This window comes from Phyllostomus discolor, chromosome 1 (assembly GCF_004126475.2).
Source record: "Phyllostomus discolor isolate MPI-MPIP mPhyDis1 chromosome 1, mPhyDis1.pri.v3, whole genome shotgun sequence".
Taxonomy (NCBI): Eukaryota; Metazoa; Chordata; class Mammalia; order Chiroptera; family Phyllostomidae; genus Phyllostomus; species Phyllostomus discolor.
In genome coordinates, this window is record NC_040903.2 from 116,864,484 (window position 1) to 116,882,218 (window position 17,735).

Consider the following 17,735-nt stretch of genomic DNA (forward strand, 5'->3'; position numbering starts at 1 on the left):
TTGTCTTTCTCTCTCTAACTTATTTAACTGAGCACAATACCCTCAAGGTCTATCCATGCTGTCACAAATGGTAAGATTTCATTCTTTTTTTTTAGTTATATTTTGTCGATTATGCTGTCACAGTTGTCCCAATTTCCCCCTTTTCCAACCTCCACCCAACAACCCCCATTCCCTCAAGCAATCCCCACACCATTGTTCATGTCCATGGGTCATATGTATAAATTCTTTGGCTACTTGATTTCCTGTACTGTACCTTACATCCCCCTGGCTATTCTGTAACTATTTGTACTTTTAATCCTCTCACCTCTTCATCCTTCCCCCCACATCCTCCTTCCATCTGGCAACCATCAAAATGCTCTCCGTATCTGTGATTCTGTCTGTATTCTTCTTGTTTGCTTAGTTTGCTTTTTAGATTTAATTGTTCATAGATATGTATTTATTGCCATTTTATTATTCATAGTTTTGATCTTCTTTTTCTTAAATAAGTTCTTTTAAAATTTCACATAGTAGTGGTTCAGTGATGATGAACTCCTTTAGTTTTTTCTTCTGGTAAGCTCTTTACCTTCAACTCTAAATGGTATCTTTGGTGGGTAGGGCAATCTTGGCTGTAGGTTCCTGCTTTTCATGACTTTGAATGTTTCTTACTAATCCCTTCTGGCTTGCACAGTTTCTTTTGAGGAATCAGCTGACAGTCTTATGGGAACTCCCCTGTAGGTAACTAAGTGCTTTTCTCTTGCTGCTTTTAAGATTCTCTCTTTATCTTTAACATTTGGCATTTTAATTATGATATGTCTTGAAGTGGGCCTCTTTGCATCCATCTTGTTTGGGAGTCTTTGTGCTTCTTGGACTTGCATGTCTATTTCCTTCACCAAATTGGGGAATTTTCTTTCATTATCCTTTCAAAAAGATTTCCATTTTTTTGCTCTTTTGCTTTTCCTTCTGGCATCTCTGTGATGTGAATGTTGGGCCCCTTGAAGTTGTCCCAGAGGTTGCTTATACTATCCTCATTGTTTTTGGATTCTTTTTACTTCCTGTTGTTCTGATTCATTACTTTTTGCTTCTTTATGTTTTTTATTCTTGGCTTCATCCACTCTACTGTTGTTTCCCCATAAATTGTTCTTTATTTCAATTAGTGAAGCCTTCATTTCTGACTGGATCATTTTTATGCTGTTGAGGTCCTCACTAAGTTCCTTGCACATCTTTATAACCAGTGTTTTGAACTCTGAATCTGACAGATTGCTTGTCTCCATTTTGTTTAGCTCTTTTTCTGGAGTTTTGATCTGTTTTTTCATTTGGACCATGTTTCTTTGTCTCCTCCTTTTGGCAGCCTCCCTGTGTTTGTTTCTGTATATTAGGTAGAACTGCTTTGACTCTGTGTCTGGTAGTGTGGCCTAATGTAGTAGGTGTCCTGTAAGGTCCAGTGGCACAGCCTCCCCTATCATCCAAGTTGGGTACTTAAGGTGTGTCCTTTGTGTGGGCTGAGTATACCCTCCTCTTGTAGATGAGCATTGGTTGCTGTTGGCAGGTCAATGGGAGGGATTTACCCAAGCCAGTCAGTTGTAGGGACTCGCTCTCAACACTGACCACCAACCTACACCCTCTGTGGAGGATCAGCTGGGCAGGGGCAGGGTGGTGGTGCTCCAATATGGTCTGTAGCTGTCCACTAGGTGCACAGGCTCTGGGGTTTCCTAGGTGGTGCAGGTCAGGGTCAACCCCACCTGTCTTTGCCCAGGGCCACCCTGCCTGGGCTCTAAAGCACTCTGAGATTGTTGCTACTTGTGCTGGTCTGAGAGATTCCCAGGTAAAGCCAAATTGTGAATCTAGGCTGGCTGCTGCCAGTGCCATGCCTGGGGCCACTTAGAAAAGGGTATGGGGGCTCAGGGCTCACTGAGATTGGCTGTTGCTTACGAGAAGATTTAGGAAGTTGTGAAGTATGAGCCAAGACCAGCCATATTTATGGAAAAGCAGCTTGGGTGGGCCCATAAGTTGGGTGGGACAGAGTCTCAGGGAGTCTCCAGGATAGGGCAAGCAGTGTTAGCAAGGTTATTGGAGTGTCATATATGGTACCCACCTACTTTCTCTGTGGCTCAGTCTGGAATGATGTGGTTTCTTTAAATCCATAGATGTCAGACTTCCATTCAACTCAATTTCTGACAGTTCTGAGTGATGATTGTTCTATAATTTAGTTGTAATTTTGATGTTATTGTGCAATGAGATGAGCTATGTTTACCTATGCCACCATCTTGATCAGAAGGAAAAGGATTCCATTCTTTTTTATGGCCAAATAATATTTCATTGTATATATGTACCACCTTTTCTATATGTAATCATCTATTGATGGGCACTTCGGTTGCTTCCATATATTGTAAATAACACTGCAATGAACACAGGGGTGCACATATTCCTTCAAATTAGTGTTTTGGGTTTCTTTGGATATAGACCCAGAAGTAGAACTGCTGGGTCATAGGACAGGCTCACTTTTAATCTTTTAAGGAGCCTCTATCCTGTTTCCACAGTGGCTGCATCAATCTACATTCCATCAACAGCGTACGAGGGTTCCCTTTTTGCCACATCCTTGTCAACACTTGTTTGTTAATTTATTGATGATAACCCCTCTGACAGGTGTGAGATGATATCTCATTGTGGTATTTCTCTGATTAGTGACATTGAGTATTTTTTATGTCTATTGGCCATCTGTATGTCCTCTTTGGAGAAGTGTCTATTCAGGTCCTCTGCCCATTTCTTAATTGGATTGTTTACTTTAAGTAGTATGAGTTCTTTATAAATTTTGGATATTACCCCCTTGTTGGATGTATCATTGACAAATCTAATTCAGCAGGTTGTCTTTTGTTTTGTTGATGGTTTCCTTTGCTGTGCAAAAACTTTTTAGTTTGATGTGATCCCATTTATTTATTTTTTTTATGTTCCTTCCCAAGGAGGTATATCAGAAGAAAATTGCTAAAAGAAGAGTCAGAGATTTTTTATTTACTCATTTTTTTTTTATCCTCACCCAAGGGCATTGTTTTCATTGCTTTGAGAGAAAGAGAGAGACAGACAGACAGGCAGATGTACATTGATTGGTTGTTTCCCATACATGCCCCAACCAGGGATTGGACCCACAACCTGGGTATGCACCCAGACCAAGAATCGAACCCTCAACAACTTTTGGTCTACAGGTTGACTCTTCAACCAAATGAGCCATACCAGCCAGGGCAAAAAATGTCAGAGATTTTACTGTTTGTTTTCTTCTAGGAGTTTTATGGTTTTGAGTCTTACATTTAAGTCTTTAATCCATTTTGAGTTTATTCTTGAATATGGTGTAAGAAGGTAATCTAGTTTCATTTTTTTGTGTGTATATCTATTCAATTTTCCCTGCACCATGTATTTAATAGACTGTCTTTACCTCATCATATGTTCTAGCCCCCTTTGTCAAATATTAATTGACCATATAGACATGGGTTTGTTTCTGGGCTCTCTGTTCTATTCCATTGAGCTATATGTCTGTTTTTATGCCAGTACTATTCTATTTTGATTACTATAGCCTTGTAGTATAGTTTGATTATCAGGTAGTATATACCTCTAATTTTCCCTTCTTTCTCAGTATTCCTGAGGCTATTTGTTCTTTGTGGTTCCATATAAATTTTTGGATTTCTTGTTCTAGTACTGTGAAATGTGCCATTGGGCCCTGGTTGAGTAGCTCAGTTGGCAAGAGTCTTGTCCAAGGTTGCGGGTTTGATCCCCAGCGAGGGTACATACAAAGGTCAATCAATGAATGCATGGACAAGTGGAGAAATGGGTCAATGTGTCTCTCTCTCTCCCCCTACCTCTCTCTCTTCCCAAGATCAATAAAAATAAAATATTATTGGTAGCCGGGGCTGGTGTGGCTCAGGGAATTGAGTTCCAGCCTGCAAACCTAAAGGCTACCGGTTCGGTTCCCACTCAGGGTGCATACCTGGGTTGCGGGCCAGGTCCCCAGAAGGGGGTGCATGAGGGGCAATCGATCAATGTATCTCTGTCACATCAATGTTTCTCTCCCTCCCTTTCCTTCTCTCTAAAAATAAATAAAATCTTTAAAAATATATTATTGGTATTTAAATAAAAATATTATTGGTATTTTGATAGGAATTGGGTTGAATCTATACATTGCTTTGGGTAGTATGGGCATTTTAATGATGTTAATTCTTCCTATCTGTGAACACAGTATATGCTTCCATTTATATGAATCTTCTTCAGTTTCTTCAGTATCTTATAATTCTCTGAGTGTAGGTCTTTTGCCTTCTTGGAGAACCTGTAATATTATTAACTCCACAGTGTGCACGTGGAGGTGGGATGGACATGGATGGGCAGGGGGTGTAATTCACAGCACACAGAGTAAGAGCAACTCACGTGAAGACGTCTATGCAGGAATGGATGGAGGCTGTCAGCAGTGTGGGGGGTCCACAGTTGTTCCACACCCACCCCACCCCCTGCTCCCTGCTCTTGAAGCCTCCTTCCTAGTCCTCTGGGTGGAACCCAGTTAGCCTCTGGGTGCCCACCCTCCTGCCTGGTTCTGCTGGTGAATGCTCAGTGGCCACTCCACCCTAGATCTTTACTCTCCTTTCTTTATTTTAACTCATCTGAACAAATACTGTAGGGGTGAAGACTGATTAGCAGAACATCTGAGTTGAAGGCAATTTTGAAAGCCATGCATTTCGGCCACAGGGCGGTCTCCCCGCCGGGACAGCCAGGAGAGCTGGCTCATGAATGGACATGAAGGAAAGACTTGTAACCATCCTACTGACCACAAGTAAAGGGGTCGCTTTTAGTTTAAAGATATTTGGAAGTTGTGTGTTCCCAAATGACACCATTTATTACTGTGATTTTCTTCATGGAGATGCCGTGGGAATGTGCACAGCCCTCTTTTGTTGTCCTCATGGTCTGTAGCTCCTCCAGCTTCTGCTCTTTACCTTGCTTACACTGTCTTCTCCCAGTTGTTCCTCAAACGTGTGCCTGCATGTAGCCTGGGGTTCAGGCTCAGGGGGTCAGTGTGGAGCAGGCAGAGTCCCTCAGGTCTAGAGCTCTGGAGGAGAACAGCGAGAGCATGCCAGTAGCAGGACAGGTGTGATCTGGGTGCTGGGAGGGCCCCAGCAGGGCCTCCACCCTGGGCTGTGGAGGGCCGAGGGAAGCCTCCCCTCCCCGAGAAAGTCACATTTAGACCTAAAGGTGAGGGGTTTAGAATCCATTCATGCCAAGGCATGATTATCCATGCACAGTGAGATTATGCAAGGTCATAGTCCTACCCCATGGGTAAGGCTCAGCTTCCTTTTCTCTCAGAACCCTCCTGTAATTCTTTCACCCAACAATGTATGTGTCTCTGAGTTCCAGCAGCCCCTCCAGCTCAAATCACACTCTCCAGTGCCTGAGGAACAGTCTTCCTGCCTCTGAAACCACGAGCCAGGCTCCATCTCCTTCTCCTCCGGGTCCTGTTTTATTCCCTGGTCTTCAGGCTAAAGTGCTTGTTCCTTAGGGTGGAGCCCATGCCCTCCTCGTCCCTGGTGGCCCAGTGGGGTCAAGGGCTGCCCAGCTGATTCTCTCTGAGGGCTCAGTGGTTTGACCTGGATGTGTGCCACCTTAGGGGCTGCTCTTGTCAAAGCACTCAAAGCAAGGAAGGGACAGACAGATGAGACGGATAGAATCTACCACACAAAAATTAAACACAGTATAGCAACAATACCGGACAAAACTAAAAGACAAATGACTAACTGGGGGAAATATTTGCAAAAATGATAAGCCAAGGATTAATATTCTCAATAAAGAGTTTGTACAAATCAGTAAGAAAAATAGGAAGATCCTTACAGAGAATTCACATTTTAGTGGTTAATAAATATTTGGGAAAAAATGTTCAACCTACCAGTAAGTAGAAATGGAAATAAAAACTACATTCTCACCTATCAAATTTGCAAAAGGTGAGAAAAAGATAATGCCCAGTGTAGGGCTTGGATGTAAGGACGAGGGCACCCTGAGTCAGTGCTAAGACCGTGTCCACTGGTAAAGTGTCTGGAAAGCATTTTGGAAGTGAGTCTAATGAACCTGAGAAATGTTCACTCTCAATCCACTAATTTCCCTTCTGAGACTCTATCTTAGAACAGTGACAGTGATATGGAGAATTTCTCATGAAATTATGTTAAGAAAGAAAAATAGGGCATACAAATTATATGATATATAATCCCACTCACATAAATTATAAATTTATGCACAATGTATCTTTGGGTGATTTGGGGGGGATATTTTTCTTATGGGTGATTTTGATCATTATATTTATATTTTTTCTATAATTAGCATTAAAAAAACAAGGGGGTCCTGGCTGGTATGGCACCCTTAGTTGGGTATCATCCTGCAAACCAAAGGTCATGGGCTTGATTTTGGGCACATGCCTGGGTTGTGGGTCTCTCACACTGATGCTTCTCTCCCTCTTTTTCTCCTGCCCTACCCCTCTCTCTAGAATCAATGAAAGAAAAAAAATTTAAATCAAGGGGGAAAAAGCCTCTGTGAAATGTGAAATGATGGAACAAAATAAATTCTGAAATTAACTTTGGGAGTCAAAGTGTCAAATCACTACAATCTGTCACTTTGCAAGATTTAAGAAATGTATGTTGATGTGTATATTAAAACCCTCCGTAAGTCTGGGGTGGAGGCCACCAGGTCACAGAGCTGTGGCTGGGCTGATTTTGCAGGTGAGGTCACTTGGTTGTGATATGTATACAGCCTGTGCCCTGCTTGGCCTCAGTTTCCTAATCTGTACAAGGGTCTGGTGGCAGGGGAGTGGGGGCGGGAATCAAACTAAATAATCTCGGAGAGTCCTGGCAGATCTCTGCTGAGTCTGTAACTCTGTTCTTAAAGGAGAGAACTTGGACTTGCCTGAGTCACCGAGCTGAGAGCAACTGAGGGCTGTGATCAGCAGGCTCCGGGTTCCAGCTCCTCACCTGGGAGAGACCACTGCACAGGGCCTGTTACCTATTCCGGCCACCGCACTGTCCTGCCTCAGCTCTGCGTGTTGGCCACCCTCTCTTCCCATCAGCCCTGGGCCCGATTTGACTGCTCAGGCTTTATTATTTCAAGCCTGTCTTCCTGGAGGGGCAGAAAGCGGGGAACCCTATTATTTGGAGCCATTTAGTGGAGACATGAACTCGAAGGCAATTGAAGAGCTCCTTCTTCCCAGGGAGAGGAGGCTCCTCCTTCCAAGGCCTTCAGTCTGGGACATTTTTGAGACGGACTGGCTCTCAGGCTGCACTACCCTGATTGTCCAAAGGCAGCCAGTGGTGACTTCCCGGTGTGGGGCAGCCCCTCCCCTCCTGGCCCACATTTCCCTGTGGGCTCTCTGGAATCCACCCCCACACCCTAGGCCACCTCAGTTCCTCAGCTTTGAAGAGGCTCCTGTGTCCAACGTCCTTTCCCAGAAACTGACGATTCACAGTAAAGCTCAGATCTGGCTTTCAGCCTTGAGTGAGTCTCAGAGTCCTCCCTCCCAGTGTGCGTTAAGGGTGGGACCAGAGGCCTAATTCTGCCTGGCATCTGCATGAGGTGGATTGATTTTCTTCCAGCCCACTGATAAACTGAACTCAGACTTCTAGGAAAGACAACTAGTGAGACTCCTTCCTCTGTTGGCTGTTCCAGAACACCTGTCTGAGCTGCTACCTGAGGGCTGCAGTGTCTTCAGTCTCACCCCGAATAGTGGGGCTAGTCTGGGGTGGCAAGCAGAGGCAGCTGCCCTGAGTATGGTGGAGCTGGTAGGGAAAGGGGTTCCCATGAAGCCCCCCTTCCCAACGTGGACCTATTTCTTCTTAGCAACCAACAGATGCTCGGGAAGACGACTTCTCTGAAGAGCCCTGTGTTCTGCTCAGAGAAACTGGATGGGGTTCCGACACCCCAGGACTCCAGGTAAGGCCCTGCTAAGTCAGATAGGCATATGGACTGGGAGTGGGAAGCCCTCGGGAGGTGACCTGTTGGAAATGGGACCTTAAGGCTGAGTGAGGATGTTAGGTGGAGCCTAGGTTGCCCAGGGCCTCTTCCTCCCACTCCCAGGCCTGACCCAGTGCACTGGGACCTAGCACAGTCCCGGCTTCTCAGGTTACCAGCCTCCTCCCCTGCCCACCTGTCCTCAGGCCAACTTGGCTAGGACAAAGGTTTGCGTTTCAGCACCTCCCCATTCTCCCCCAACCTTGGTAGCCTCTGTGAGGTCAGGTGAGTCTGCGGAACACCTCACTGCAGAGCTCCAGGCCACCAGGAGGAGGCTGCTGGGAGGGCAGCCCAGCTGGGATCATGGCTCACAGTCAGGCCCCGGAGCTGTGAGTCTGACACCACCATCTCACCCACTCCCCAGACTGGTTCTCTTCCCTCCCTGTGCCTCCTACTCCTTTATTCTTGACTCTGTTCCTCTGCTTACCCCTTGGCCAGAGAAATAGGGAAGGGTTTTTAACACCCCAAGCTGGATGGCTCCTAAGCATCTCTGGGAGATCTAAGCTCAGGCTGAGCAAATCTTTGGGGGGGGGGGGGCACTGCTCACAGCTGTCTGGAGGGAGGGGTCACTGGGGCTCCTTTGTGCGGCCCCTCTGTGCAGACAGGAGCGTCCTTCCCCAGGGTCGAGTTACTCAGCTGCTGTGCTTATCGCTGTGCTTATCGCTGTGCTGTAGCCCCTTGAGAAGGGCCCTTCTCCAATCTCTGCCCCAAGCTTCTGGCTTGAAGCCAGGACAGAATTGGCACTGAGGATGCATGGGTAGGGCTCGAAGTTTCCTTGCCCCTGGAATGGAATGTCTCCTTTGCAGTCTGCACTGGCCAGAAGGCCTGAAGAATGAAGAGATCAAGAAATACAGTAGAGAAGGGGTAAGTGTGTGAAGGCTGACTTCTCGCTGCCCAGCAAGGGAGGGGCCCTGGACAACCTGAATTCAGTGACTGCTGGCTCCTTGGCCACCAGTGCACCTGAATGGTGTGCCCTCCTGGGTGGGAGTGGTGCAGTTCCCTTCCAGGAATAGGCTGCCTGTCAGCACCCAGCGTGACCAGGGAACAAACTGTGCTCAGAACTCAGCCCTCTGCACCCGCTGGCTACTTACCGGCCTCTTCATGCTTAGTCCCTGGGGGGCCTGCGGCATGACCTGGTGCCTGGAGCAGGGCCCCTTTGGTGTGTGATCTCCCAGGACATCTCAGCCCTAGCCTGTGTGTTTGCAGACACTGCTGAGTAAATACAACCAGCAATACCATAAGCTGTTCAAGGACATCCCCTTAGAGGAGGTGGTTCTCAAAGGTGAGCTATCTCCCCTGCATGCCCGGGCAGGTGCCTGCAGTGCCCGAGGCCCAGGTACTGGCCTCACACTTTAGAAATGGGAACTGGCTGCCCTTTGAATGTGGTTGGCCCATTTTTCTTCAAAAGTGTGAGAAGACTAGGCTGGTTTGGGTTATGAAGTTGAATTTATGAAAGTTTTCTTGAGGAAATGTCAGGGCTTCCAAATCTTATATCTGTTCTGCTCTTATCAGTGACTATTCTTTCCTGCCCGGGGCCTCTCCTTGAGCCTGTGGGAGTCCTCTCTGCAGGCAGAGTGGGCAGGGCGGGCAGGGCAAGGGATTCTCCCTGAGGCAGTGAGAATCCAGGCTCGGGGCACCAGGGCAGAAACCTGCCCAGGCCCTTCGGAGTGTGAAAGGAGAGAGAGGAAACATCTAGCAGTCTGCTGGCATGGGGTGGGGGCAGTCAGGACTCTTGGGGTACTGGGGACAGGTTGTTTGGGAGGTGGGGGTCTGAGGAAGACCATTCCTGAGGCTGGATTCTGGACTCTTGAGGGTGAGGACCCAGGCCCTGGGGCTTCCTGATTGACCTCCCTCATGGTGGTCTTTTCTCCTGTGACTTCCCAGTGTGCTCCTGCGCTCTCCAGAGGGACCTCCTTCTCCAGGGCCGGCTCTATATCTCCCCCAACTGGCTCTGCTTCCATGCCAGCCTCTTTGGCAAGGATATCAAGGTAGTAAAGAGTGGCAAGGTCTGTTAGAGCCCAGTGAGGGTCCAGCCCCAGCCCAGGGAGGAGATAGCCCCCACCCCGTGGGCATGCCTTTTCTCACGCCTGTCTCGCCGCTTGCTGGTTGGATGAGCGGTGGTGCAGCGTCCTGCCTGGTGTCAGTGTTGCCCCTTCCAAAACAGGGGCCTCAGCTCTACATCTGGCCTGAGTTGGCCTGAATAGTTCTCAGCCAAATTGTTCTGCCTCTGAAATGCCTTCAGAGTCAGAGTGGGATGTCACACTTAGGGGGAGCCATAACTGTGGTCAGGAAGTAGCTCAGGGAAGTCCATCACTAGGGTATAGGTTCAACAGAGCCACATCCTTGGCCTCTTGGGTAAGAGGGTGAAAGCCTGGAGTGGTGTGCTGCCAGGGCTGGGCGCGGCGGGGGACAGCTGGAAGGGAAGCCTGCACGGGAAGGGGAAGCTCCAGGTACTCTCTGCCATGTGTGGCCAGGCTTCTCCTTGGTACCTGTGCTTGGCTCACTGCCGGCTGGGGCTGGGGCCCTGTGCCAGAAGCAAAGGGACAACGTCCTTGGGAATGAGTCCTGAGAGCAGCGTGTTTCTCCCCCCGAAGGTGGTCATTCCCGTGGTGTCTGTGCAAATGATCAAGAAACACAAGATGGCACGGCTCCTTCCCAATGGCCTGGCCATCACCACCAACACGAGCCAGAAGGTCTGTGTCTCCAAGCTGCACTCCCGCCAGTCTCCCACCCCTGCAGCCGGGCTGTGCACACTCCCAAGTCTTTACTCACCCCACCCCTTTGTTTTCTTCCCTTGTCCCAGTATGTTTTTGTGTCACTGCTCTCCCGGGACAGTGTGTATGACATGCTGAGGAGGGTCTGCACTCACCTACAGGTATGGAGCTCAGAAGCAGGAGTGAGGCGGGGAGGCTGCTCAGGCCTGGACTGAGGTCTTGGGAAGGAGACTGCTGGGGAGATCAGCCCATTTCTTCAGCACAGGGAACAGGGGCAGGGAGAGGAGAGTAACGGACTCAGCCTCTGTGTCAGAGGCCATCCTTGGACTGTGTGTATTTGTGAGCATGCCTCTGTGAGGCCAGCCGGACCTGGTGTGTTCCCACATGTATGCCCTCCCCGGGCTTGCTTCCTCAGTGTACAGGCAGACGGCAGTATGGGCTGCTTCCCTGGATGCCTGTAGCTCCCTGGAGCCTAAGGTGTGGAAGGGGAGGGGTGGCAGCAGCTCGGGAGAGGAGTTGCCTTGGACTTGCCCCTCTGCTCTAGCATTAAATCAAGCCCCCCTGCAAATGCTGGGAGCTAGGCTCCATCTGATCCAAAAGGGAGGTAGAGCTCTCTTAAGGCAAGCTAATGCCTTGCCATGCCTGACCATGGCTGTTCCAAATGGACAAGTCACCCCTATTCCCTTTCCTCCTCAGCCTTCCAGCAAGAAGAGTCTGAGTGTAAGAGAATTTCCAGAGGAGCCTGAGTGCGAGTCCCTGGTGAGAGCTGAGGTCGGGAGTGACCATTGCCGGCTGGGGTTGCCTGTGGCTTGAGGCTCAGGCCTTCCAGGCAGGGAGGGGCCATGACACACAACTGAGGCACCAAGCTCAAGACCCAGCAGCCGTGCTGTGTCAGGGGTCTCCTAGACCCACCACACCCCATACCATGCAGAGGCACCAGGTCCTGGGCAGATCTGCTGGCCTTGTGAGCAGAACAGATATTTAGCCCTCAGAACAGTCCAGATCGGATCCCACACCTTTATAGGGACAGAACCAGTGACCCATCCTTTTTCTTTTATCAAAGTCAGGGGGGCCTTTTAGAGGATAGAGATATCCCTGGAGAAGAACTTCGAAGGCTATTACTGCAGAACTGAGACTCGTTTAGACCTGCTGAGATCCCAGCAGTTTCTTTTGTCAGCTGGGGTTCTGGGTAGGCAGAGTTGAGTTTTTAGAGCAGGGATGGGAGGTGGAAGTGGCCCCACGGTGTTTGAAGCCTCCTTCAGTAACTATTAAGCAGTCAGCCAAGCATGCAGTATGCACAATGCCATGTAGGGAGACAGAAGGTGATGTTCCCATTTTTGTTGACGGGGACCTTAAGTACCCACTGCCAAGACCAGTGATGTGCTTAGGCCAAGAGTCCATTTTAGGAGTCATGACTTATCCCACCTGAGACAGGTTGTGCTGAGCCTTCTTGGACTCAGCTGGCCCAAGCACGTACTTGGGTGGTCTCACATCTTGGATCCTGCTGTGGCTCTACACTAGCGGTCTGCAAAGACATTGTTCCCTGGAAGAGCAGCTGGTCACAGCAAGGAAACAGATAGGCGAGGCCATGGTTGCCCTGGCAGTGGTTCCCCTCCTGGGCACCGGCTTCCATGCTATGCTGCGCATCTGTGTTGGTAATATGTCAAGAAAGCTTTGATAAAGCTGGTATGGGCCCCTTAGGGCAAGTAAGATCCCAAGGGCCATGATGGGACAGCTTCTCCTGCTTTCCCTGCAGGAAGTCCTCATCCCTGAGATGAAGTGGAGAAAAGTGTGCCCTGCCTCGAGGTCCCTGTCCCACCCAGACAGCATCCCCTGTGTCCCTCGGGCATCCGTGGACTCCTCGGATAGCCTGTTCCTCTCCAGGAAACCCCCGCGGTCTGGTGAGTTCAGGGGGCTTGTACACAGTAGCGGCAGGCAAAAACCAGGCTTCTCCTCCTCTCACTTCTGTGAAAAGGGATCATCACGGCCAGCAGGGCTTCTGAGAGCTGTTCCTTTCTTCCTCCAAGTCCATAGGGCAAGCCAAGAGTCCCAGCTGCTTCAGAGGATGGCAGAACGTGGGCATGCCCATGCTGAGCTGGGGCCCTGCCAGTCCCAGGAAGGTGACTAACTGCTCTCTCACTGCAGAAAATGCCTCCTGTGAGCAGGACGCACTGGAGGAGGAGCCAAGGAGCAACGAGGAACTGAGGCTCTGGAATTACCGGCTCCTCAAGGTCTTCTTTGTGTTGTAGGTGACTGTATTAGGGAAGGGGGTAGACCCATCTGGCTGTCTGGGTGTTTGGAACAGGGGCCCTGGTGTGTGGGGAGGTCACTGTCAAGAGCAAGGGGAAGATTCTGAGTCAACTAGAAGCTCCTGGGTGGTGTCTGGAGGTCACCTGGCAGGCCCTTCCGTGGTGAGACAGAGTATCTGTAGTTTTTATTTTTACAACCCTGTAATTTAGGGTTAGGGGAGGGCAGGATACGAAACTGTTGGGAAAAGGACAAGTTACACAGAACTGGGGAGGGCCGGCATCAGACAGACTAGGGGAAAGCCGCCATTAGGGCAATTTCTGATACGCTGGACTTGTCTGTGACTGCCTAAGGACCAGCGGGCAGTGAGCTGGGTGGGCTGTGTCGTGAACAGCCAGCCCCGGGCTTCCTCTCATCTAGTCTCATTGCCTTCCCCTAGCTCAGCTGTCTGGGGCCTACCTCCTTAGAGGGAGATTTTACTCTCCCAGAGGAGGTGCTGGACCAAGGTGGCTGGTTAGAGGGAAGGCGGGACCAGCTGAAGAACCCGAACTCCTGCTGGGCCTTGAGGACACCTCCAGGGACAGGAGTCTCAGCACGCCCATGTGGTCGCAGGCTCGACTGCGGCTACAGGGTGAGGGGTTCTGTAATTCTTCCAGTTGCCAGAGTAGCTCAGTCCCGCTCCTACTTTTGGTGAGCCTCTAAAAATGCCCCTCTTCTAGAAGAGAGATTCAGCCCCCCTGCCCCTTTCCCTCCAGGATCTGCTTCCTGGTCGTGTCCTCATCCTATCTGGCATTCCGCATCTCCCGGCTGGAACAGCAGCTGTGCTCCCTGAACTGGGACAGCCCAGTCCCTGGGCACAGGTGACGCCCCTTTCTCTTCCCAGTGTCTCTGGGATTCAGGGCTAAGGACAGGGACTAAAACCTACAGCCGGGCTGCTCGTGACCCTCGCTGGGCTGGCCCTGCCCTCCACAATCTGGCTGGCTGGCCCCAAGCAAGGCTGGGCAGAGTGTGCGGAGTGCGCAGACCCCACCCCACCCACTTTACGAGGGCAGGAGGGGAGGCTTCGTTGACGTTTCTACCGTCCAGGCCCTTTCTCTGATCCGGGCATCTCTCCTGTGTGCAGGTAACAGCCTCTCGGCCTCTGTCCTCACTCCGCCCAGAAGAATGGCTTGGGTGCTCAGGGTCCATCAGCGCCCCCCTTGGGTCCATGACGCTGCTGCTGTGGTGGGACTGACTATGAAGGAAAATAGCCCAGAATCCCTCCTCTTCCCCCGACTCTTATGCTTCCTCTGAGTGAACTGAAGTATCTGTTTAAAAAGCTCCTACAATTTTTGAACTCAGACAAAAAGCCAGATTTTTAGAACCAATGGAGGAATCCTGTACACTAAGCTTCAGCAACCAGTTCAGTGAAAAAAAAATTTACTTTGTTCCTCAGAAACAGTTCTGGCACACAGGCAGAGCACTAGGGGCCACACCAAGGGACAGAGGCCATGTTTTGACATGTGAGAGGCAGCTCTTTGTCACATGGCTCAGTCCAGTGCTGGGAGCAACGCCAGCACTCAGACCACGAGTGTGGGCTCTGTTCTCTCTCCACATACAAAGAGTCCCTGCTCTTTGGCCCACAGAACTTCTCTGCAGGGGTCCAGGTACCCACCTTTCAGGACTAGGGCAGACTGGAGGGAGGTGTGGGCAAATTATGAAGGGGAGAGGGAAGGGCCTGTGGCCAGGATTCCATCAAGAAAGGAATATTTGCCCTGGCTGGTATAGCTCAGTTGGTTGGAGCATCATCTTGGAAACCAAAAAGTTGCGAGTTCTATTCCAGGTCAGGGCACACACCTGGGTTGCAGGTTCAGTCCCTAGTCAGGGCACATGTGGGAGGCAACCGATCCATGTTTCTCTCTCACATCAATACATCTCTCCCTCTCTCTCCCCCATCATTCCCCTCACACTAAAATCAATAAGCATGTCCTTGGTTGAAGTTTAAAATAAAAAGTGTGCTGAGGCTCTGTCCTGGCCCCTCATGAGGAGGCTGGCTGACCCTGCGAGGAGGACACTGCTGGGGCAGGGGCAGTGGCAGGGGCTGTGAAGGAGAACAGAGGGCTGGCATTCCATTCCTTAGCTGCCACTTCCTTGTGGGACAGGGGAGCAGGGCCTTTGATCTCAGACCGGCACCAGATCTCCCCCTGGTGTGCACACACATTTCCAAAGTGCCGCGGGTGGAAAGTAGGTATGACAAGGGTGGTGGCTTTGATCCGAGGTATTGCTTTGTTCTCTCTGCCCCACTGCCTGCATCTTTGGCATGGCCAAGAGCAGCCTGTCGGGGAGGCATGGCTGGGGCCTGGGCATGGTGCCTGCATTACCTGTAGCCACTCCATAGCCTCTGTTCTCTGGGCAAAAGGCGGAGGTGTCCAAAGTGGTTCTGGTACAGTGCAGGGACCAAGGCAGTCAGTCTGATACCTTTGAGGGAAAGAGAGGGAGGGGATGGAAAGTGTAAACAGTTGTGGCTCTGATTTAGAGATTTCTCCTTGTCCGTCAAGGTCTCCTCTAGTCTGAAAAGCTGCTCTGTATCTCAGAACTCTGGCCTGCTCCCTCCAGGGGCCCCATCCGCTACCACAGTGACTTGGGAAGTTCTGTAAGGGCTGCGGTGAGGCCAGTGGGATCAGGAAATGTCACTGGTGATGAGGTGAGTGGTATCAGAGATGGCTGCTGTTTCCCATTTTCAGACACCTGAGAGGTTAACTGGGGAGAAATCCAAGTGGAAATTATTTACTACAGAGCTGTGGTCATCTACCCTGCTTATGACAAACCCCAATGGGGACTGGAGAGGCTGACAGTATGACTCCCTAAGCTCAGTCTGCAGGTCTCTAGGGTCTAGGGTCTAGGATTAAGTTTTAGGCCTGGCCTTGTGGGTTGCTTGCACCAAATCTGTATGTCTCAGGTGAAGTTCTACTGTGCCACACTGGGTGAATACTCACCCTTTTTTGGAAACCAGCCCCCTTCATCATTCCTTTTCTCCTGTTTCAGGGACTTAATAGTACGTTCCCTAGAGCCTCCCCTCCCTGGTCCTTGCTGAAGGGTGGGGAGAGCAGACCCATTCTCTGAGCCTTGCTAAGTTGACCCAGAGGCCCCGAGAGGTGCCAAATCATAGGTGGCTGTGATGCTGATGAACACAGCTGTGCCCCGGGCTCAGAAAGGGCAAGAGGCACGCAGTAGGGTAGACGGCTTGAAAGGCCCTCTAAGGTCCAGGGCTCTGAGTGGTATGGCTGTGCCTGCGCCTCTGGAGGGTCCTTTCCCTGTTTCTCCCTTTTGTCCCCCAGCCTGGTTCTCTGAGGCCAGAGTACCTCTCTTGTGCTCATTTATAAATCACGTGTATTTACCCAGACCTGCTTGTATTGGCTGGTGTTCCTCTAATTCCCTGAGAGTTTGGTTCAGCTGTTCTTGGATTGTTTCACTATGGCATTAGCCTTTGAAAATAGTTTTAAATAAAAAAATTCTGATTTTGCTAGTGCCTGTAATATGGAAAGTTCATTTTTACCTTTTGACTGCTCACTAAAGGTGCTGTCACTGACATATCTGGCACCAAGGAGAGTGAAAAAGCTCAAGTCATTCCTAGAATCCCAAATACTCTGCAAACCTCACAGGACTTTAGCTGAGCTAACTCATACTTCAGGCACATGGCAAAGGGTAAGGGTGGCCACAGTGAACCACCCGTCTTTCTCTGTTGGGGGGACATGGAGGACGACACCCCATTTCTCTGGGGCAACTCTAAAGCAATGTCCATGGTTTATATCCAGCCTAGCTTTGGCAGGTTACACTCCAGCTGGGGCCACACATCACTTTGTTTTCTCCCTGGATGCCCCCTCTAGTAGGAATTAATTTATTCTGTAAATATGGAGCCCAGACCATGGGCCAGCTACTACACGGAGCCCCAGACTGTCGCCATGACCCAGTTAGGCAGTGTCTCTGCACCTCCTTGGCACTTGTGTTCCATGTAAATGTAAGTTCCAAGTAAATATGCAAACAAATGAGGTAATTGCAGGTTATGATTAAGTTCCAGGAAGGAAAGAAACAGTGATATGAGGTTAAATTAGCAAGATGGCTTTAGATAGGTGGTCAGGAAAGACTCTCTGAAGTGACATTTAAGCTGGTTCTTAAAGAATGAGGAGCCAGCCATGGGTAGAGCCGAAACACAAGCATTCCTGGCAAATGGATCAGCAACTACAAAAGGTAGGAAAGAGCGTCTATGCCTTTGAGAAAGAGACCATCTACTTGTCTCTAGGATACTAATTAAGTGGAACAGTGACATGAAAAGAGGTTGAAGAGGTCAACTCAATGACCACAACCAACAACCCAATTTAAAAATGGGTAAAGGGCCCCGGCTGGTGTGGCTGAGTGGATTGAGTGTCGGTCTGCGAACCAAAGGGTCATTGGTTCGATTCCCAGACAGGGCACATGCCTGGGTTGTAGGCCAGGTCCCCAGTAGGGGGCATGTGAGAGACAACCACACATTGATGTTTCTCTCCCTCTCTTCCCCCATCTCTAAAAATAAATAAAATCTTTAAAAAAATGAGTAAAGGGCCCTGACCTGTGTGGCTCAATTAGTTTAGCATCTTTCCACAAAGTGAAAGATCACCAGTTCCTGGTCAGGGCACATGCCTGGGTTGCAGATTCAGCCCCCATTCGGGGAGCATACCAGAAGCAATTGATCAATGTTTCTCTCTCATATTGATGTTTCTCTCCCTCTTTTTCCCTCCATCCCCCTACTCCCTGCAAATAAAT

At 49.8% G+C, this 17,735-nt stretch overlaps 1 protein-coding gene and 1 long non-coding RNA gene across 13 annotated transcripts in view; one reads left to right on the forward strand and one right to left on the reverse strand.

The window, feature by feature from the left end:
• The window catches only part of GRAMD2A (GRAM domain containing 2A), a 38,223-nt gene extending 23,849 nt beyond the window's left edge, over positions 1 to 14,374 (forward strand). Inside the window, exons 1-12 of one of the 12 annotated variants that reach the window (XM_036028405.1) lie at positions 6,470 to 6,713; positions 7,825 to 7,917; positions 8,802 to 8,859; positions 9,202 to 9,277; positions 9,880 to 9,983; positions 10,590 to 10,688; positions 10,799 to 10,870; positions 11,406 to 11,468; positions 12,466 to 12,610; positions 12,744 to 12,954; positions 13,712 to 13,816; positions 14,080 to 14,374. In XM_036028405.1, the coding sequence (XP_035884298.1) occupies positions 7,835 to 7,917; positions 8,802 to 8,859; positions 9,202 to 9,277; positions 9,880 to 9,983; positions 10,590 to 10,688; positions 10,799 to 10,870; positions 11,406 to 11,468; positions 12,466 to 12,610; positions 12,744 to 12,954; positions 13,712 to 13,816; positions 14,080 to 14,083 (1,020 nt within the window). In that variant the 5' untranslated portion in view covers positions 6,470 to 6,713; positions 7,825 to 7,834 and the 3' untranslated portion in view covers positions 14,084 to 14,374. Of the gene's footprint in view, positions 1 to 6,469; positions 6,714 to 7,822; positions 7,918 to 8,205; positions 8,325 to 8,600; positions 8,860 to 9,201; positions 9,278 to 9,879; positions 9,984 to 10,589; positions 10,689 to 10,798; positions 10,871 to 11,405; positions 11,469 to 12,465; positions 12,611 to 12,736; positions 12,955 to 13,711; positions 13,821 to 14,079 lie in introns of those variants that run through there. The other 11 variants (XM_036028444.1, XM_036028376.1, XM_036028399.1 and 8 more) reach the window with 11 other exon arrangements.
• On the reverse strand, positions 3,873 to 17,481 carry LOC118501187. Its single transcript, XR_004903796.1, has 3 exons — positions 17,402 to 17,481; positions 10,544 to 10,546; positions 3,873 to 3,938 (listed from the first exon to the last, which is right to left on the reverse strand). It is a non-coding gene; the product is annotated as an uncharacterized LOC118501187 (long non-coding RNA).
• Positions 17,482 to 17,735: the final 254 nt, after the last annotated feature.